A 22,949-nucleotide genomic window follows, 5' to 3' on the forward strand; every position below is an offset into this window, starting at 1 on the left:
ATAATTAGATTGGATTTGTAGTTTTTTTTTGTTAGTTTTTTGTCACCTGTAAATTCAAGTGTTTGAGAGGTGGCAGTTTTCCATCAGGTCTGTCAAAGACATGTTCTCATAACACAAGGCACTGTGTGTCAATGCTGCCCATTGTTGGGGGGGAGATTGGCTTTCTGCAGTTGGCCTCATGGAACCGATTTCTGGCTGCGGGTCTCCCAGGGCGGACTTCCCTCCCTATTCAGTGAAACAGCTTTTTGGCACCTGTCTCTCTCTCTATCTGTCTCACTGTCGTATGTTCCTAGCTCCTAGCTCCTCCAACATCTTTGAAGATGGCCATAGAACTACAGGCCATTTACATAATGACTATACATTAGTGTAACACTGTCAGAAAGTAAACTGAATCGTATAAATTGAACATGTTAATCAATTTCCTTTGATTTCGATTTGGTCGGCAAGAATGAATGACTTTGAGTGCTCAGGTTTTTAGTACCGAATGCAGCTGATCAACAGCTTCAATAGCCGGGGTACAGCACGGTTGAAAAAAATACAAAACAAAAAACTGTTATTTTCCAATTTTAAAGTCAGTTCAAGAAGTAATAACGTAAATAAAAGTACAATAACTGCAGACATCAATGTGTATTAAAATTAAGTAAAAATTATTGTTTGTGTTGACTGACACCCAGCAAGCAGGTAACCAAGCCTGCCTGTCTCTGAGCCTAGCTGGAGGTGGTGAGAACAAAACGAAGGCTTGGTATTTAAATTGTAAAGGTGCCGAGCGTCATTATTGTAAATATCACATTTACATAGCAATGTGTATAGAAACATATCCAGGAAATATCTAATATACAGTGGTTTGCAGAAGTATTCACCTCCCCTGCAAAGTTTTCACATTTTGTTGGGACCTGAGTGTACTCCACAAAGCTTTCAAATTAGACTTAACATGTACAATCTAAACAAACTACTCCACATTGATAAAGTTAAAAAATGCATATAGAATATAAATAAGTGAGATTTACAGAGAAAAACAGATTAATCTCTGCTGCATAAGTATTCAACCCCTTTGCTACTACAGCCCTAAATCAGCTCAGGTGCAAATGATTTGTTTGAAAGGTCACAAAATGAGTGAAATGGTTTCAACCTGTGTGTACTCAAAGTGGTTTAACTTGTAGATAATTTCCCTCAGGTATATAAAGACTTTCAAGCTGCAACTCACATAGTGATCCAACAAAGCAAACATGAAGACCAAGGAGCTTTCGAAACAAGTCAGGGATAAAGTGGTAGAAAAGCACAGAGCAGGAGAAGGGTACAAGAAAATTTCAAAAGGCGCTGATTATCCCTCACAGCACAGTGAAGTCCATCATTAAGAAGTGGAAGATGCATCATACCACCCAGACACTAGATAGATCAGGTCGCCCTCCCAAACTGAGCAGCCACGCAAGCAGGAAACTGGTTCAGGATGTCACACTGAAGCCAACAATGATCTTGAGAGATCTGCAAAGTTGAGATGGGTCTGAGATGGGAGTCAGTGTTCACCATCAACAATAAGCCGGTCCCTACACAAAGCTGGCCTGTATGGACAGGTGGCAAGAAAGAAGCCATTACTCAAAAAGCCTCATCTTAAAGCACATATGGAGTTTGAGAAAAAGCATGTATATGATACTGCAGACATGTGGAAAAAGGTAAAAAGGTTTTGTGATCAGACGCGACAAAAATTGAACTTTTCGGTCTGAATTCCAAGCGTTACATCTGTCGCAAGTCCAACACTGCACATCACCCAGTCAACACCATCCCAACTGTCAAGCACGGTGGTGGCAGCATCATGTTATGGGGATGCTTCCCTTCAGCAGGGACTGGGAAGCTTGTCAGGATAGAGGGGAGAATGGATGGTGCAAAGTACAGGCGAATCCTTGAGGAAAACCTGTTTGAGTCAGCCAAGACTGAAATTGGGGAGGAAATTCACATTTCAGCAGGACAATGACCCGAAGCACAAAGCCAAAGACACACTGGAGTGGTTGAACAAGAAGAGAATTAATGTTCTTGAGTGGCCCAGTCCAAGTCCTGACTTGAATCCAATCGAAAATTTATGGCGAGACTTGAACTGGAGCAATTTACCCGTGAACAACGGGCAATAATTTCACCATCCTACTGTGCAAAGCTAGTAGAGACCTATGCAAAGACTGCTAATTGCTGCAAAAGGTGCTTCTACCAAGTACTCACTTAAGGGGCTGAATACTTATGCAACCAGTAAATATCATTTTGTACATTTTCTTTGCAAGCTTTGCTGACATTTAACCTCCTCCTCATATAACAGTGTTCAGTTTTACCACTACAGCGTTGAATAAAAAAAGTTTGTTTGAAAAACTGTGCATACGTTATTTGTAATTCAACAAAATGTGAAAACTTTGCAGGGTGGCGAATATTTCTGCAAAGCACTGTATATGTGGTGTATTTCATATCGTAAATAACATACCAAACCCACTGAAACGTAAACTTGTTTTTACTGAAAAAATAAACTGTAACATGTAAACAGAAGAGCTGTCTGTGTTACATGCTCTCAGATCAGGACTTCACTAACACCGAGCATGGAAGCTGCAGCATGCGCTCTCTCATATTACAACTGTACACAAAGGTGCAGTCACTAATTAAGCAAGAGAACCTGAAGAGGGCTTAACTGTCCAGTAAGGCCCGCCTCGTGTCGTTAAATGCCCCGAGCCGAAGCCGAGGGCACTTAACATAACGAGAACATAAGAACGTTTACAAACGAGAGGAGGCCATTAGGCCCATCTTGCTCATTTGGTTGTTAGTAGCTTATTGATCCCAGAATCTCATCAAGCAGCTTCTTGAAGGATCCCAGGGTGTCAGCTTCAACAACATTACTGGGGAGTTGGTTCCAGACCCTCACAATTCTCTATGTAAAAAAGTGCCTCCTATTTTCTGTTCTGAATCCTCCTTTATCTAATCTCCATTTGTGACCCCTGGTCCTTGTTTCTTTTTTCAGGTTGAAAAAGTCCCCTGGGTCGACAATGTCAATACCTTTTAGAATTTTGAATGCTTGAATCAGATCACCGCGTAGTCTTCTTTGTTGAAGACTGAATAGACTCAATTCTTTTAGCCTGTCTGCATACGACATGCCTTTTAAACCCGGGATAATTCTGGTCACTCTTCTTTGCACTCTTTCTAGAGCAGCAATATCCTTTTTGTAACAAGGTAACCAGAACTGAACACAATATTCTAGATGAGGTCTTATTAATGCATTGTAAAGTTTTAACATTACTTCCCTTGACTTAAATTCAACACTTCTCACAATATATCCGAGCATCTTGTTGGCCTTTTTTTATAGCTTCCCCACATTGTGGGGCGGTAATGCCCTCTTATGAGGGTTCTATTGCTATTAGAAAATGGATACGTAAAAAAAAAATTACATATAAACTCATGTTTGTTTTTCCGTGATTTTATGCAGCACTAGTTTTTGTTGGTAATTAATACAAATGTTCTCCTCATTAATCCGTGAGTAATGCGGTTTGCTCAGAATTCCATGTATGCTCTTCAGGCTTCTCAATATCCCAGTGGTAGACTACATGACGCCTCCTGGTTTTTGCAATAGCCTAAATAATACCTCAATACTGAAAAAAAAAAAAAAAAAATCTTCTACATACATGACTTTAGTTACAGAAACATACTTTACCTTTTGTATGATTTGAAGCAAGATACTCCATTTTACGTCCATCTATCCATCAAATACAAAACGAAAATGTTAATGTTGGGGGGAAAAAAACAAAACAAAAACATGTGCCTTTGTATAATGACAAAATGAAAATAGTAATTTGATTTTAAAACTGCAAAGTCATAACAATAACCATACTATACAAACAGAATATATTTGCCCCTACATTTCTTATATCTAGTGACAGGCTACTTACAAATGAGTACACATGTACACAGCCATGGCCAGACGTTTTGCATCACCCTATATAATTAAGAAATTTTGCTTCATAAAAGATTAATGAAACCTGCCGAATAATTAGAATAGTTAATATATTGAATTGCATACCGCTTTGTAGTTTTCCATATACTTAAAAAACTGACAAATTCAAAAATATGACATTTCGAAATCTAACATGAAATACTGTATTACAATTATGGCTTCCGGTAGACTTTTGCAACATCATTTTGTAGTTGCTTTGATTACATAATGTTAAATAAAATATCTGAATTATGTCCAGATCGTTTATTTTTTAAATTATGTCTCAATCCTAAAATTATAGGCGATGCAAAACCTTTGGCTGTAGCTGTAGGTTCTATATATTTCCAATACTGCAATAGCTGTCTGTAGCTTTGAGTGGAATTACGAGGTATACAGGTCTACTTTGTTGAAAAGAATTAAAGACCTTGGATATCAAGGGATGTTTAATGTAGATGTAGACGGGCAGCAGTGTGGAGTAGTGGTTAGGGCTCTGGACTCTTGACCGGAGGGTCATGGGTTCAATCCCCGGTGGGGACACTGCTGCTGTACCCTTGAGCAAGGTACTTTACCTAGATTGCTCCAGTAAAAACCCAACTGTATAAATGGGTAATTGTATGTAAAAATAATGTGATATCTTGTAAGTCGCCCTGGATAAGGGCGTCTGCTAAGAAAGAAATTATTATTTATTTATTTAGATGTCCATGACTGAATAAATGACTGCATTTCCTACTATCCAGGATAATTTGCTATCCTACAGCAGGGTTCTTCAACCCTGGTCCAGGAGAGCCCCTGTCCTGCAGGTGTTATAGGTGTCTTTACATCATCAGTTGCTAAAGATCTGGAACACCTGTTAATCTTGACTAATTAAGCCAATAATTGGTTCAATTAACTGAGACCCAGTAGCTCTCCAGGCCTGGAGTTGGAGATCCTTGTCCTAGAGTATATGGTTAGCACCTTTCTATTACAAAACTCTACGGTGATCTTTTTTAAGATATTTCATTCTGTTAGAATTAGATTTTTTTTTTTTTTTTTAAGCTGTCGCACCTTGGAAATGTGATCCAAAATGAGTTTCTTCTCCTCGTTGCTATCACAACAGTGAAGAACACTGTACAGCATATTAACCAGGAAGTCTGTATCTTTTCTTTGGTCTTCTTTCAACCAGATAATTAATTTTTGCAAAAGGAACTGAACTGCTGGATTTGCAGCCATTGTTTTCTCCTGAAGACTTGTTTCACCAAGACCTGTCTCTTGATTTTGAGCATCTGAATCCAATAGCACTTGAAAAAGTCGACGGGAGGGGAAGGAACTAACTAACACAGAGAGGAACTTCAAGTGCTTATCTGAGCACTGCTCATTCACATACACCATGTTGAGCTCTGCAAGTTCACATACTAAATCTTCTAAACGCCTGTTTTGTGAATGAGGTCTCTCAGAACCAGGATCAGATCTTTCAACCAGTAAGGTGGAATCACTTGGACTCTTAGATACAGTAGGCAAGTCTTCTTCATCATCATCATCTTTTACATCAGCCCCTTCTAAGCCAGCGAATCGAATTTTAATAGCTTTTTTCTTGCACTGCTTCCAGCTTCCTTCAGGGCTCTGCATCACTTGTAGTAAAGTAGAGACACCATTTAATGCATTCTCTTCTGCATCTGTTCTGTCAACTTGCTGTACACAGAGCCGAGTAACTCCATCCCAGAAATCTGACAGAAGCCTTTGGAATGTGTCCTCTGCTGTACCTTCACTTGAAGGGTTGACCCTCTTCTCCCAGGAAACCAGCATATCTGTTATTTGATAAAATAAGGGGCTACTCTGCAGTCTGGGATTCTTCAAAGCAGACTCAACCAACAGAAGAAGCTGAAAAACACAAACTTATTGAGTAGCGTTGTAATTTATATACACTTCATAAGTTTTCATGTCATTAATTGGTTTCATATAGGGTACCACATCTGATCTCCGAATGCTGTGTTGTAAGCATTATATATATATATATATATATATATATATATATATATATATATATATATATATATATGAAAAATGTTAGGTACACTTAACAAGTGCTAGATGCAGCCTTCTGAGATGACTGTAAATTCAAAACTAGTTATCAGACCATGTTATTGGTGAAATCTGCATATTAATGTATAAATTGTCACAGCAGCCACATCAAGTGAGTGAAAAGTCTAGAACTCGCGAGATATTTAACTGGACCTCTAAGGAACATATACTGGGCTATATATCCACACATACTAAAATTAGTATTATTTATATAGCTTTAAATGATAAATTCTAGCCAGGATATAAACATTTCACTTACTTGGGTGGTACCTTCGAGAACCCCTCCCCCAAATATGAGGCACAATATGTGATGATAAAAAATGTAGAAAAACCACACAAATTATTTCAAAAACCATACAAATTATTTCAGATCGATTACCTGGTCACTGATGAGCATCTGCTGAACTTTCTTGTGTTCATCTTCTGCTCCTGCATTTTGCAGCAGGCTAAACCGTAAGCACTCCATGAATGCAAAGATAATGGCTGAACATTCAGAAGGACTAGACACAGCACGCTCACTTGACAGCCTAGTAAGAATGAACACATAAGAATTCAGTACTGTTAAATGCATCAAATGGTCTCTGTCAGGATATTGTTGTTGAACCTCACTTGTTGCATCTTGATTAATGCACTATCCTTGTTTCTTACCTAATATTTTGCATTGAGTCACCATATAGCAGCAGAATTCAAAAACAAGTGGGATTTGTTTAGCATCCTGGATATAGCAGTATAAAATTAGTTTCATGTCAGATGCATGAAAAAGGTTGTCCGAGTGTTTGTTCTCACTAAATCTCTATATGCAGTATTTCTATAAAGATGAAACATTTACTTGTATTGTAACACTTGAAATGTATTTGCTTACGATTGTAAGTCGCCCTGGATAAGGGCGTCTGCTAAGAAATAAATAATAATAAATAATAATTTACACTTCTGTGTATATGCATATATGGCACATTGAGACGTTTAGTCTATGCAAGCTAAGTGAAGTTATTTTACATAAAAGGTTATCACAGTTGCTGTAAATGTAAACCGTTTTGTAAGCAGCACTTGAACACAGAGTTCCAGTACACAGAGTTATTTTCCACATGCAGAGGTCAGGTGCCCAGCACATAAAAAAAGATACAACATTGAGAGCTGTTAGCACAATCAGCTTACGAAACTTCACTATTAGATAGATAGATAGATAGATAGATAGATAGATAGATAGATAGACAGATAGACAGATAGATAGATAGATAGATAGATATAGTGTCACTATTAAAACATTTTGATTGGTTAATTTATGGGCATTAGTTGATTAAATCGGTAGATTATCCATGCACATTTTTAATATAAAGTAATGATATTATAGCGGCTGTCCAGCATAGCAATATTAAAAAATCAATAGAATCTAAAAAAAAATAATAATAAATAAGCCCAATGGGAATTTGGTCTTTTTAAAACCATTTTTTTTATTATTTTTATTTGAGTAAAAGTAACAAAGGTTACCTTTCCATCCTATTACCCTAACAAAAAAGATTTAGGGACCTGATAACTGAGTCACACAAGCCCCAAGGGCCAGAGCAGCACAGTTACGTGTACTGTTTAACCACTCCGGGGTAACCCCTAAACAGCTAAATTATTAGCAATGCACAAACACGGAAACAAAAGAACTCAGAGGTTTATAACTAAATCAGCAGTTTATTGTGTTGATCAGGATAAATGCGCCACTCTGGATTTTACCACAGCTGGTTACATGCACACGAGTAACTTTGCAGACACACGTTTGGCAATCATTTATATCAACATAGATAAACATTCCAGTTCAAAATCTGTATCTACATCCGTAGGACACAATCAGCAATCCTTGTACAAAACAAGACAACAATTATGATTTTTATACAACGTTAACCCCTTTTTATACGAGCTTAAAATCACAGTGTCCTACCACCTCCGGGGAGAGAGCGCGCTTCAATCAGCACGTCCCTAAAGAGCAGCACGCATTTCTCTCTCTACCCAGAATGCACTTTTAAAGCACGATTGTAAATTTATTTTTATTGGCGATCAGCTATTTAGTTGATTAATCGGTCCCTCATGCATATACACACACACAGTAGATGTAGCACAGTAGCAACCCTGATTAAGACAACTATCGGTTATTAACAACATTTTCCCAGGAACCAATCCCGTCCCATAGACTTTAATGTTAATGGAATTCTGATATTAGCAACTGCACGCAGCTTATTGACAACTGTATTATTAGTTGCCAGTGCTACAGAGCACACTTGCATGATTTATGCGCATACTTCATGCAGCTTTTATAACACACTGACTTTGCAACTGCGTATTTCTGGTGGACTGAGGCAGAATCGTGGCTTTGAAACTGGCTACGAAGCTGTTAGTACAGAGAGAAGTACTGTTGGACAAACTGAACCGGTTTTTTCATCAAGCTCTTCCGAAGAGCACACTGCTTCTGCTGTCCAAGGGCATGGCAACTTTGCCGGAAGCATTTTTAATAATTACTAATATCTGGAAATATTCAAATCAATTACCAAGGAAAAGACTAATCATTATTAGTATTATTATTATTATTACTACTACAATTGCATTAAGTGTGTAAAAATGTAATAGAACTAATTGTATGTAAAAAATAATGTGATATCTGTATAATGTGAAATAATGTATAATGTGATATCTTGTAACAATTGTAAGTCGCCCTGGATAAGGCTGTCTGCTAAAAAATAAATGATAATAATAATAATAATAATAATAATAATAATAATAATAATTAAATATAGTCATTGATTGAAACCCTTTACATAATAACTAAGCTATAACAATACAGTAAAAATAGTCAGAAAAAAAGCTCATTATTTCCAACATCTGTTGAAGAACAACTTTTTGGTGACATGACATATGATGATCAAGACAAAGGAGTTGGATTCGCGTTTGAGAAAAGCACTTGTAGCAAACTACAGCAAAGGAAATGGCTACAGAACAGTATCAAAGAAAAATGGAATACCAAAACCCATAATCAAAAAGTACCACAGAACAAATTCAACTGAAATGCTTGAAAGGAGTGGACAACCAAAGACAATAGAGTACAGCAAGTACGAGATTCACCCAAGCAGCTAAAAAAAATCCAAGAATAAAAGCCAAAGAAAAGAATGATTTCGAAGAATCAAGCATAATAATGCAGAAGAACTGTCCAAAGACACCTGAACACAGAAGCGCTGTATGCACGCAGACCTCACTGCAAACCACTTATTCATATAACAAACCATCTAAAAAGAAATGGTGCATTGTGCTTTTTGTTTTAATTAAAAGTGGTTAAAGTTTACTAAATGCTTGTCCTTAATCTTACCCTAAAAAATACGGTATAATAAGGTGCCAATACTGTTGTCTGCAACTGTACATACTGTGATAAACATATAAATATACAAATTAATAAAACCAGTCCTGAGCCAAATGATAAACTGGAAAATATAATAGCATATTAAGGGTTACATAAACCATGCACTTAAATAAAAATGTAAAAAAATGAATTCCATACCCAAGAATAACTGAACTGAAGAATGTGTTGTAAAATTCCAACTTTGGGTCAGTAATTTCATCAGGTAATTTGCTAATGAACGGAAGGAGGTTAGGATGTAAAACCGTCGCCAAGCCCCGACCTCCTTCTTTTAGCAACAGCCAAAGTTTTGGCATTACACCCTTTTTGGAGTTCACATGTTGCCAACAATCCTGAAGAGAAAACAAAAAGGAAAAAAGGTTTTATAAAATGCAAGTTACCGCCGATAACCACTGAGCAGCCCCCCCTGCCCCGTGTCGTATTTCTCACTGATGTATTTCTCACATGCAATGGGGGCAGAGCGTTGCAGGGGGGCGGTTAATGGTTTACTCTGGTGTATCTGCTGTGCTTGAGAGAAGACATGTTTCAGAGCCCATTTAAGTGGTTTTATGTGTTTTAAAAGTAAATCTAAACAATAAGAATGTAAAAACATAACTGATTTCATACCAAGTCTCTTTAACATGTGCAGTTTCTCAAAATGAAATGTGATCATTTTGATAAATATGGCCCTATTTTTATTAAAATATTTCAGACATATGTTTGATAGATTTTACCGTGCTTTAAACTTGGATTCATTTCCTAAGCTTGCTAATTTTTTTTTATTTTGGAGATGACTAAATCTGCATATTACTATTTAGTGCCACCGAATTTTCCATGACCAGTATTAATGTAGTTCACCAAGCGATTCTCCACATACCAGCCTCACACAACGTGATGTCCACATGTCCCAGATGAGCGGCTTAGTGCCTTGAAGAAGCAAATTCATACCTTAATGTTTGTAAGAATGTAAAGAACTGCTTCCCACAGAGCTGGGCACACCACAGGGTCAGTGTCATCAATGTTTAACAACACAGCTGAGCATGCTCGTGTAGCTTGAGTCTGTATTAGTTCAGGTGTGTGCTGGCAAAATGTGGCCACTGCTTCAAATAAAGCTCCACGGATCTATAAAAAACATAAAAACAATTACATCTGTTATTTATCATAATACAGACTCCTTAAAGATACATATTACTAAAAATAAGAGATTGGCATTATGTATATATAAATTCATATTTCTCAGTCTCAAACAGGTAATCATTTCAGCAATATTTATTTTATTCTCAGTATGGTGGAACTGTATTTGCAGGACCCGCTGGGTTTGTAAATTTGCATAAATACTGTTCTGCTGTCCTAGTTGTGTTTCATTTTTGGTATAGTATTTTATATCCACTGGGTTATTTAGGTGCTGTTACTTTAAGAATGTATGTACTTGCAATATACATCACAAACATTATACAATAGACTTGCATAGTGTACCATCAGTAATAACTGCTCAATAAACAAAAACACATTGATTTGGATTATTCTTCATTACACACACAACTTTATAATAGATCTCAGTGATTCTATGACTGTTACTGTGTTTTTATCTCCTTGGAAAATGTCCTAAGTAAAAGGAATGATAAAACTGGTGGGGAAAAAGAAAATTCTCCTATGGCTGCTTAGGTAGGTTCACTACCTGTGGAGTTGTGTGTTTACTGTATTTCCAAAATTTGTTTTGGGATAGGAGCTGGGTAAGGTTTTCTTCCAGTGTGTCAATCTCAGTCCCAGGCAGCAATGTCAGTAGCTTCTTCAAAGCTAACAAGGAGCAAGTAACAACCCTCACATATTTGGCTTCTCTCTCTTCCTCTGGGACACTTCTGCACATAGAAACAAACATGTGACTTTAAAACAAAGAGATTAATAAGGCAATGAGTCTGTACATGCACACAAATTGTTTACATCATAGTTAGCTCACATTTAATCAACACATTGTGTGTAATTTAGGGGGGTCAAATGCATTTTTTAAATGTTTTTATTAGACAGTTATAATAATAACAAACTGTTTCCTGTTGCAATTTCTCAGTCGGTTTACACAGATATCATCTAAAAAGCGAATTATGTGGTAGTTCTTTTTCATTTACCTTTTTACTCATGTTTTGTGTAAAAACAGCCACTTATCAGAATAGCAAGGACCGAGAAAGCTCAGTATGTTTTGTACTCAATTACTAAGTAACTGCAATTCAAGGTCTTATTCCATTACAAACTAAAAGGCAAAATAACTGGATCAGTTTCCTTACTAAAGAATATAATTTGTACCGCAAAAAGGCAGATATGTTTGTAGGAGGCCACTTAACACATGCTGTGCTTTACAGGCAATGTGGAACAAGTATATGATACCCATTTCCTCTATTGCAATTTGTAGGAAATGTATGGTGGCCCAGTCAACTAAACTTACTGAGGGTCACTGAGTGTGTCTGGAGTTTCCTTTAGAAGATTATCTTGAAGAATCTGTAGAAGTACAGTAAAATTAAATGCACATTACAGTCTGAATCCATTTATAAAAACTCCAAAAAATCCTTAAATATAGTGTGTTTATCAATCAATCAATCTTTATTTTATATAGCGCCTTTCATAGTGGACCACCATCACAAAGCGCTTTACAAGATGCAGTAACAACAAGAAAATCAATAATATATTAAATACAGAGAAATGCATAGTACAAGATACAGTATATAAAAAAATGCATAATACATTAAATACAGTGGAAAGTGCATAATACATGAAATAATAGCAGCAACACAGCAGCTAATAGCAGATATCCGGCTTAAAGAGCATGAAAAGCAAGAGAGAACAAGTGGGTCTTGAAAGCTGATTTAAGCGAGCGATGGTGGGAGCATCACGCACCAAAGCTGGGAGAGAGTTCCAGAGAGTCGGAGCCATGAAGCTAAACAAGCGTTCTCCAAGTGTGATGCACTTTTGCTTGGCGATAACAAGCATGCCAGAGTCTGAGGACCTCAGCTTGCGGGCAGGGACACAGCAGGTCAGTCGGTTGAGGAGGTACTCGGGACCTGTGTGATGAAGGGCATTGTAGGTAAGTAGGAGAGTTTTAAAAATAATCCTGAACTTTACAGGTAGCCAGTGCAGCTGGGTAAGACGGGGGGTGATGTGATCACGTTTTTTACATCTGGTAAGGATCCTGGCAGCGGCATACTGAACTAGCTACAGTCGGTTTATGGTGCGTGTCGGGAGATCACCATATAGAGAGTTGCAGTAGTCGAGTCGAGAGTAGACAAATGCATGACTAAGTATCCCCGCATCTGGGAGGGAAAGGTAGGGACAGACTTTGGAGAGGTTTCGAAGATGGTAGAAGGAAGATTTGACCAGAGAGGAGATGTGAGCATCAATGGAGAGGTTGCTGTCAAGAAGTACACCAAGGCTTCGTACTGTGGGGGAAGGCAGCAGCAGACAGTTTCCAAGTTTCAGGGCAGCTATATTTAGATTCTTAAGTTGAGTTGAAGCTGTGTTGGCAGATGAGGTGACCCAAGGGAAGCATGTAGATATTGAAGAGAAGGGGCCCAAAAACAGATCCTTCGGGGATACCACAAGTGACCAGTTTTGCAACACTGCGTCCAGCATAGAAAACAGACTGCATGTGTCTGGAAAGGTAAGAGGACATCCACGAGAGACAGGTTCCAGAGATTCCAGCGATTCCAGCATACTTCTGAAGGCGGTCAAAAAGAATGCCATGATCTATGGTGTCAAAAGCAGCTGTTAGGTCAAGGAGGGACAGAGGGAGCACCAGCATCAGCATTGAGCAGGAGATCGTTCACTATCCGGAGCAGAGCAGTTTCAGTACTGTAATGCGGCCGGAAACCAGACTGTAGAGATTCATGCAGATTGTTGTCCATGAGATGTTTCGTCATCTGACTGGCTACAGCCCTTTCGAGAGTTTTTGAGAGAAAAGGGAGATTGGAGATGGGATGGAAATTAGATGTCAGCCAGGTCAAGGGAGGTTTTTTTGAATACCAGCGTAACTCGGGCAAGCTTAAGGGCAGCAGGAACCGAGCCTGAGTCCAGGGACAGGTTGAGAGCGTGCATAATGGAAGGAGCAAGATCAGAAGCACAGAGACGGACAAGGTTAGTCGGCCAGGGGTCCAGGGGCACGTGGTAGTAGTTGATTTCAACAGTAAGCTGGAAACATCAGCAATGGAGAGAGGAGAGAAGGAGGAGAGGGCGGAGGGGCAACCGGAGGAGCGCCAAGGTGGTCAAGTAGTAAACTGGGTTTGTGGTGGGCGAGTGTAGAATAGATGTTGTTGATTTTGTTCAGAAAGATAAGAGGAGAAATCATGACAGGTAAGAGAGGAGGATGGACGGGAGATGAATTATAATCATTCGCTAAAGGAACAGTGCTTTAATGCATTTGAATAAACTTCTAACAACTGAAAATAAATGAACACAGCTTCCATTACCGACTAGGGACCTATGTTCCTAAGCTATAAACTAACACATATAGGTCTGTGCTTGAACTGCTTTTCATATTTACCTAACCATTAATACATTAACATTTTTTAAGAAACTTTTTTTTTCTACTTACATTGAGAATCTCTTCCTTGCAAAATGCAAGAGCCTCTGGCTGTTTACTTGTAGGAAAAGCAGCTTGAAATGCTACATTTGCAGCCGATGCTGCAGGTGAGTAAGTGTCACACTGAGCTATCAGCCAGTATCCCATAATGCTTTTTAAGTAAGGCGCAAGATTCCTCTTTACTTTAAGAATAAGCTGCTCAAAGGCCTGTTCAGTTGCCTCACGAACACGACGGTCATGGTCCTGTTGAAATAAACAGAAATTATTAATCTTAACTGCTTGGTACCCTAACATTCTAACAACAAGCTAAATGACCTCTACCCACACTGTAGATTAGATTGCAATACTCTATTCTGCCACAGGTATGCACATTGTAGTTGTCCTGCTTCTACGCACTGCCCATTTACACAGTATGTCAGCAAGGTCTTTAGTCTTTGACTTATAGGAACGGCATCTTTAACATCGTCATAAATATTAGTGGTGTGCAGAGAACCCCACTGCTCTTAATCGGCTCTGATTTTCACTCAGAAAGTGACTATACAGTGTTTAAACCCTGTCAGTGGCAATAACTGAGCTCATATGGAAGACGGAAAGCGATGGAAAGAAAAAGAATAATAAAATGGGTTTATATTTAGACAGGTCTGTATTGAATAGACCTACATGTTGTTTGAAGTGTTATACATGTTTTATATAGTAATAGTAAATGCATTTAAAATGCCACAAACACAAGCTACAAAAAAGTATTATAAATCTGCTTGGAAAAACCCTGCTCTCTGATTGGTTAGCTGTGTTCTAGTAGCCATATGTTAATCTCACACAATCTTTCAACAAACACATCACCTTTGATTCAAATTCCTCTGCCACTTACCTCTCCTAATTCTACAACATGTAATATCTGTAAGTAACCACTAACTTCCAAAAACTGTCAGACCCAGATGAAATGATGTTATTTTAAATGGAAACAATGTTGAAGAATGGTATATCTTGAACCAGACAAAGTACCAGTAAATCAACTTTCTTTAAAAGAAAAATGGCACAGTGAAATAACACAACAAGAACTGAATCAACTCGAACTTTACTGAAACTAAAACTAAAACAAAGGCTTGTAAACGGGCTGTGAATATCCTACAAACCCGGCTCCAAGAAAAAGGTAGACCTCTTACATTTCATTTACTTTTGAGTTGAACAGTCTCCTCAGGGAATTGTATTCTGGTTCCGTAAGGGATAAAGTAGGAGAGCAGTACAGCACATCAAGCTTTATAAGGTCTTCCAGCTGGGATCAATCACTTTTAGAATGACCCACTGTACTACAGAAAAGTGAATTTAGCGAAAGACGCACCATTTAACAATGCTAACAACGTATTCGTAGCAGTAATTAAAAAAAACTAAGACGAAGTGGAAAAAACAAAACACACTATCCCCAAATAACACCAGCAGACCTGAAGAAGCTAATCCAAAAAAAAAAAAGTTCCCGTAGGTACAAAGCGAGCACTCTCACACTATCTAGCAATGTTCAAGTGAACATTTATTGAAAAAAAAATCACTGATCTATTTATTAAAGTTGTATCAGATTTATTTACATAATGTACCAAGTTTAATTAATGAAATAGTAAATTGGCATGCAATAGGTTAATATAATTGATATACAGATATTATTTGCTTAATACACATTTTAATCAACATTTATATTTATGAATAAACTAATGTTAATTTATTTAAATAAAACACTAATAAATGTTTGCTGTGCTAAAGTAAATAAATCTATCATTTTATAATCGTTTCATAATGGCATTAAGGCCCTCCAGGAGAAGCATTGACATGATATAACCACACACTTAAGGGTTAAAGGCACCCTGCTTCACGTGCGGTTATATCATGTCCACCCATCCCCTGTCATGTCTTAAGACTTCATTATATTTAGGGCTGTGTCATATTCTCTCCATTTCTTAACAATGGACTTTACGGTGCTCCGGGGGATATTCAATGCCTTGGAAATGTTCTTATATCCTACCCCTTATTGGTGCTTTTGAAGAACCTTATTCCGGATTTGCTTTGAATGTTCATTCGTCTTCATGATGTAGTTTTTTTTTTTAGGAAATGTACTAAACAACTGTGGGACCTCCCAGAGACAGGTGTATTTAACCTGAAATCATGTGAAACACCTTAATTGCACACAGGTGGACTCCATTCCACTAATTATGTGACTACAGACAATTGGTTGCACCAGAGCTTATTTAGGTGTGTCATAGCAAAGGGGGTGAATACTTATGCAATCAGTTATTTTCTGTTTTATATTTGTAATTAATTTAGAACAATTTGTAGATTTTATTTTTCACTTTGACATTATGGACTTTTTTGTGTTGATCAGTGGCAAAAACTCCTAATTAAATCCATTTTGATTCCATGTTGTAACACAATAAAATGTTGAAAAGTCCTAGGGGGGTGAATACTTTTGTGTATATATATATATATATATATATATATATATATATATATATATATATATATATATATATATATACACACTTCCTAATTACAGTCCCAAGTATTTCTATGTGTTCTGTTTTCACCTTTCTGGTCAGGTCAGTTTTTTCCCTGCAACAGCTGACCCTGCTTTAATACAAAACTCACGCTACATTACTTTTTATTTTATTATGGTAACGTCTTAATTTACCGTGCTTGCTTCTTTGGCTGAAGAGATATTATCAACTCATCATCTAACTAGGTAATCTGCTGTGCGAAACAATGTTGTGGCTGCCATAGAAGATGCAACAGTTTGTGAGACTCAAAACTTTATTTAGGCTCACTACGGTTTAACTGCCGAAATAACATAGGTTTGCTGCAGCTCACAAAAAAAAAAAAAAAATTGTTAATTTTGTTAGTGTATTTTTATTTGAGTTTTTCGCTGTTCTTGTTCTAAATTTCTTGAATGCAGCTGTTCATTTTAAGCACGTTGTTTACTCAGCAGTACTCCCACTCTGTTGCATGAATCTGGGGTTACTGTAGAGCACTTCTCTGCACTGAAGCATTTGTATATCAGCTGACAAGGTTTCATCTGATATCCTGTCATGCCTTTCTTCTTACAGCCTATACATGAACCCCCAATATCTCCGTCAAGCACCTGGGTACATATTTTTACAATATCACAACAAAAGGAATAATTTTTTTTGGCGCATCTGTATAGCTGTTATGTACTATATATCACCTTTCAGTATGCTAATACGACAAAAAATGGACAATGATAATACCCGAAAACAATCGTAATATTTTTTTAACAAAGTAGCTGGCGCAAATATAGTATTAGGCGGTGGATTGTGCCAGTCGCTGGCTTATTTTGAAAACCCTGCACCTTTTAAAGACATTCTATTTTCTATAAATACACCTAAAAATAACAGACATGTTAAACGTTATATTTGTCCCCCTTGGCATTTATTACATTTCCACAGAAATCTCTTAGTATTTTCTATCGTTGATACATGTATTTCAATTGGTTTACGTTTTAGCCAGTCCTGAAAGATGGTGATTGCCCAGTTTGTCCCAATATGGGAACAGAAGCAACAAAGTTCTTTAGGCTATATTAAACGTTTGCCATATGGTTGTGTTTTTTTTTTTCGTTTTGTTTTGTTTTATTGTTTTCTTTTTGCAATTACATTCAATTTACTATAAAAAACATAATCCTGTGTTAAAATGTTTATTAAAAGTTCCACTTTTCTACAGTAATTTTACAGTGAGCTAGCGTTTTTTTCAATTTTACAAACAACAATATTTGTGTTTTTATGTTTTGCTTTGCCAGTGTACAAATTATTACCAAAATGAAAACATGGCGTAAAGTTAAAAGCCTAAGCATATTGTTTAAAAGCAATACTTCACTTCCCAATGTACGCAGTGCTCACACAGATCATGTTTTACTCATGCAGACAGTTCAGTGTCGCTTCCTGCTCAATGCAGCGCTCCTTCCTGCTTCACTGGGTCACGGACGATAATTATGATTATCGATAATTTAACCAGATAAATTTATTGCTGCAAAAAATTATGATTATCGATATGATCGATTATTGTTCCAACCCTATTAGCTCCACTGCTCAGCTCTCATCTCCGTTTTATTTTTATTAACCCAGTGACTAAAAAGTGTGCTGTTGGCAGCTGATTTCAGTGACAAACAAACAAATAAAAAACCTTTTGCAGGTTTTGAAAGGAAATCATTATTATTATTATTATTATTATTATTATTATTATTATTATTAAATAGTTTAGTACCAAGTAAGAATCTTAATACGCATGTTTGTTAAATATTAATAATAAAATAAATAAACTTACCATTGAGATTTTGCAGTATATTCTTGGCCAGTAAGGAAGAACCCCTTTAACAATCTCTGACTCTCTTTCTTTACACATTGTACCAAATTCTTGTACTGCCTTAAGGAAACATAAAAAATGATTTTAGTTAAAAAGGATAAATATTTTAATCTGTTTTTGCCTCATATCAATCACAATGGCTTGGAGGACAGCAAATGAAGGATCATTTTTTTAATCAAATCCTAGTGATAAAAAGTAGCAAGTGACATTGATCAACTGGAGAAAAGTTTCCACAAAGCCAACATGACAATGACATACACTCCAGCACTTTCCAGAGGTATGACACAGGTGTGGGTTTTGGGATGGAACCGTATAACAGTCTCGCGTTTTGATTGGTCCATGTCTGTCACAGGAATATGATGTCAACACGAGTGGGAAAGCTTGGGGGTATTTTTAACATTATGATTGGAGAGAGAGAGAGAGAGAGAGAGAGAGAGAGAGAGAGAGAGAGAGAGAGAGAGAGAGAGAGAGAGAGAGAGAGAGAGAGAGAGAGAGAGAGAGAGAGAGAGAGAGAGAGAGAGAGAGAGAGAGAGAGAGAGAGAGAGAGACAGAATCTGCTTTCCAGAACCTTTCAATTAAAATATAATGTGGTATTTTGCTGTACTAATATAAGACACTATGGGTGACTATTATTTTATTTAAATTATCATGTTATGCACGAATGTAAGAATTGGCTTTCTGTGCTGATCTACTTTTTCCTTTTAAATAGCACATATCTATAATAATTTGCATGATTTATTTTAACTGCAGATATATATCCTGCTCGCTATTACAGTTGTGTTACAGGATTCATTAGTTTATCTGTAATGTAATCAGTTTTATAGACTGCTCCTGTTCTCAGGCTACATTCCAAATTCTGGGTTTCTGGTTTTTTGATAATGTCCCAAATTCTGGGCCGCTCTGCTGTTCTGAATTCAGCCGAGTTTTTGGGATGTTCTGCTCTTACAGATGTCAGTCCAGTTTCTAGGTCATGCTCAGTTTACCATACAAATGTATACCAGAACCGGATCGTTTAAGAGCAACCCTTAGTACATGAATCAAAGTTAATGTATTTTGTGACTCTCCGCAGATTATTTTTTAAAGACACAGAAATCAAATTTAAATGTTTTTTTAAAAAGCGTATTTCTTCATTATAATGAAGAAACGACATTGCACTGAAATAGATACATCAACATGCAGATGTTTTCCTTTATTAAATGTTAATATTAAAACAACTTAACATGAATATTATTGTATTGTATTGGTCAAATAGTCCTTATCTATTCCTGATAGTTTAAACTGTAGGCTATACATAATGTTTAAACAGCTGGACTATACAAATACAATGGAAAAAAAGAAATACATTGACATTATTCAGCAGGTTTCATTCGACTTTATGAAGCAACATGAGTTCATTCTATAGAGTGATGCAACACTTCTGGCCTCAGCTGTACACTGAACTAATCAAGCGTGAATTAAAACCTGGACTGGAGAGAAACTGATATGCAATAGGAGTCTTATTTCCCTCCCTGAGAAGCTGTTAATGTTTCAAATCAAGACTTGGTGGAGCGTTTCTCATAATGTTTCCACAGGATCAAACACTGAGCAAGGCTGGTCTGGAATGCAGAATGTAGTCAGGACTTTACACACCGCTTGTTTAATAAAATAAATACATTCTGACTGGAGACACATTGTTTTTAAGCTAGCAAATGACCAACATAGGGGAATAATTCCTTGTTTGAATTAAAAAGGGCGCTATGTAAATCTGGTGATACAGAGGAATAAACCTGTTAGAGCGTCAAACTAGTCAATTAGCACACCACTTTCTGTGCTATGCATCATTTGCTGGAGAGAAAAGAAAGGCTCATTAAGTCAATCTTGCTAATCGATTAGATTTTTTTTTTTTTTAAATGACATTTGAAGGCAAGTAGTTTGGTTAGGAATATACGTCAACAACTACCAAGCCTATTTATAATGTCAAGCTGTTTAGAATGTCAGGCATTTCCATCTGTGGGCTATTAGATGTATATGTACAGCTACAAAGTATCAATCTAGTGGGAAGGACTATACAGTTAATGGTTGAGGGGCACATTTTTACACATTACGTGTACATGTACTTGTACAAGAATGTCTGTAATCTCTCTCTAGATGTAATCATTAGTATTTTACAATGTATTATTTTTTTCCATTGTATTTGTATAGTCCAAATGTTTAAACTATCTTACAGCCTACAATTTAAACTATCAGGAATAGATAAGGAATATTTTAGCAATACAATAATATTTATGTTAAATTGTTGAAGGGCACTGATATAGGCCTTTATTGTATTTTTGTTTTTTTTGCGTGTGACAGGTGAATAAAATATGTTGAGCTCCGCCATTCTATCAGCTCTGATAAACCCCTACGCATGGCTATAGATATCTTTTTTGTTTTAGAATACCATGTTCCTTCTCAAAAATGTGTTTTAATATTAACCTTTAATAAAGGAAAACACCTGCATTTTGATGTATCTATTTCCGTGCAATGTCATTTCTTCATTGAAATAATGAAATAAGCTTTTTTAAAAACATTCTGGGGAAGAGTAAAAAATACATTAACTTAGATTCATGTACTTTAAGGGTTACTCTTAAATAAATTCACAATCCAGTTCTGGTGTACATTTCTATGGTAAACTGAGCAAGACCTAGAAACTGGACTGACATCTGTAAGAGCACAACATCCCAAAAACTCGGCTGAATTCCGAACAGCCCAGAATTTGGGACGTTATCTAAAAACCACATCGGCCCAGAATTTGGGACGTTCTCTGAAAACCAGAGCACCCCAGAATTTGGGACGTTATATGAAAACCACATTGGCCCAGAATTTGGAAGGTTCTCTGAAAACCAAATCGGCCCATAATTTGGGACATTCTCTGAAAACCTAATCGGCCCAGAATTATGGGACGTTATCTAAAAACCAGAGCAGCCCAGAATTTGGGACGTAGCCTGAGAACAGGAGTAGTCTATAAAACTGTGATTACATTAGAGATAAACTAATGAATCATGTAACACAACTGTAATAGCGTGTAGGATATAGATTAGCAATTAAAATAAATCATGCAAACGATTATAGATATATGCTATTTGAAAGAAAAAAAGTAAGATCACCACAGAAATCCAATTCTTACATAGGTGCATAACATGATAATTAATATAAAGTAATAGTCACCCATATTAGTACAGCAAAATACCATATTATATTTTAATTAAAAGGTTCTGGAAAGCAGATCTCTCTCTCTCCAATCATAATGTTAAAAATGCCTCCAAGCTTTCCCACTCATGTTGACGTCATATTCCTGTGACAGACAAGGATCAATCAAAACGCGAGACTGTTATACGGTTCCATCCCAAAAACCAGGCCTGTGTCATGCCTCACTTTACAGATACAATTAATATCTGATCCTTTCAGAGTTGCTATGGTGTCAGTGAATTGAAGGGGGAAAAAACAGCAGTTTCTCAAATCTGGTAACCCTAAACTAGAAACTGAAAACTCTGATAGAAGTTTAGTTAGACACCAAGATGAACTAGTCTAAACTCAGAAAAATAGTAAAATATATGCAGTCTTTTCTCAAATTACTTTGTTTAATGCCTACAGTAGAAAAATAGTGCAGTACTGTGTAACTGATTACTGCACTGTTCTGCTACTGTAGGCATTCAACAAACGCATTAATTAAATTAGTGAAGTACTCCCCCAGTGCTTTCTTCCACAGCAATATGTAAGAATCTAAAACATGGTATTAAAAACTGAAGCAATACTTAAGTAGCTGCCATCTTTCAAGACACCTTGCAGGATATTGTAAACATCCTGTTTACAAACCATATAAACAAGCCAAGTGCGCTTGCAAACTGTGTTGTGAACAGAAACGAACTCAGTACTTGATACATTGTCTCAAACAAAACTGACCCAGTGTGAATGCAGACTTAACCGAGGGGACACTAATCTACATGTTGCCAGAAAACTGTAGAAAGGGAGGGGTTTTTTTGCGGGCAACTTCATCAAAGGAGAGTTGATTTTGTAGAAGAAACATTACATCACTGGATTAGTCAACCAATGAAAAGTCATGTGACTGGCTCTCTCACCGACGAAAAGCAAGAAAAAATGGCGGCGAAGCCAATGTGAGACTGTCGTCAGTGAAAGTCTCACGATCGATTTTTTTCCATGGTGGGTATTGTATATAATTACGGATATAAAAGTTAGTTAACTTGTTTACAATTTGCTGGTCTCCATTAACAATAACATGAAATAGCCTGTGGTTGCGTAATTAACAGCTTTTTCTGAGCTTAATTATGAAACAGAATCAGCTCAATCTGTTTAATGTCACCTGATTAAAAATAAAAAATGAAAACTTAAAGCCCTACTTGTGTGTGTGTGTATTCGCATTTACTTTTTCCAAAATACTTGTTTTATTTCTTAGCAATATGGACCTCTGTTAATATGGGGCATAACACATTATTTTAAAATGTGATACAGTGCATGGTGGGATACTATATCATTAATTTCCGCTGTTCATTGCGCATTACACCTGACTAAACATGAAACGGTACTTCAGTGTGGACGCTTTGAGCTGGATTAATTAAAACATTTTTGAGTACGGTTCTCGAGATCGGTTATGTAGTGTGGACAGGGCC

General features: G+C 36.9%; 1 protein-coding gene across 2 annotated transcripts in view; it reads right to left on the reverse strand.

Moving 5' to 3' along the window:
* The window catches only part of LOC117406035 (E3 ubiquitin-protein ligase listerin-like), a 51,652-nt gene that overhangs the window by 26,308 nt on the left and 2,395 nt on the right, over positions 1-22,949 (reverse strand). For both annotated transcript variants that reach the window (XM_059029683.1, XM_059029682.1), the window contains exons 3-11: positions 18,265-18,363; positions 13,960-14,190; positions 11,821-11,873; positions 11,062-11,242; positions 10,332-10,505; positions 9,546-9,736; positions 6,393-6,540; positions 5,000-5,812; positions 3,677-3,718 (exon numbers count right to left, since the gene is read on the reverse strand). In XM_059029683.1, coding sequence (XP_058885666.1) covers positions 3,677-3,718; positions 5,000-5,812; positions 6,393-6,540; positions 9,546-9,736; positions 10,332-10,505; positions 11,062-11,242; positions 11,821-11,873; positions 13,960-14,190; positions 18,265-18,363 — 1,932 coding nt within the window. The remainder of the gene's footprint in view (positions 1-3,676; positions 3,719-4,999; positions 5,813-6,392; positions 6,541-9,545; positions 9,737-10,331; positions 10,506-11,061; positions 11,243-11,820; positions 11,874-13,959; positions 14,191-18,264; positions 18,364-22,949) is intronic.

Source organism: Acipenser ruthenus, chromosome 9 (assembly GCF_902713425.1).
Source record: "Acipenser ruthenus chromosome 9, fAciRut3.2 maternal haplotype, whole genome shotgun sequence".
In the NCBI taxonomy this organism is placed as follows: Eukaryota; Metazoa; Chordata; class Actinopteri; order Acipenseriformes; family Acipenseridae; genus Acipenser; species Acipenser ruthenus.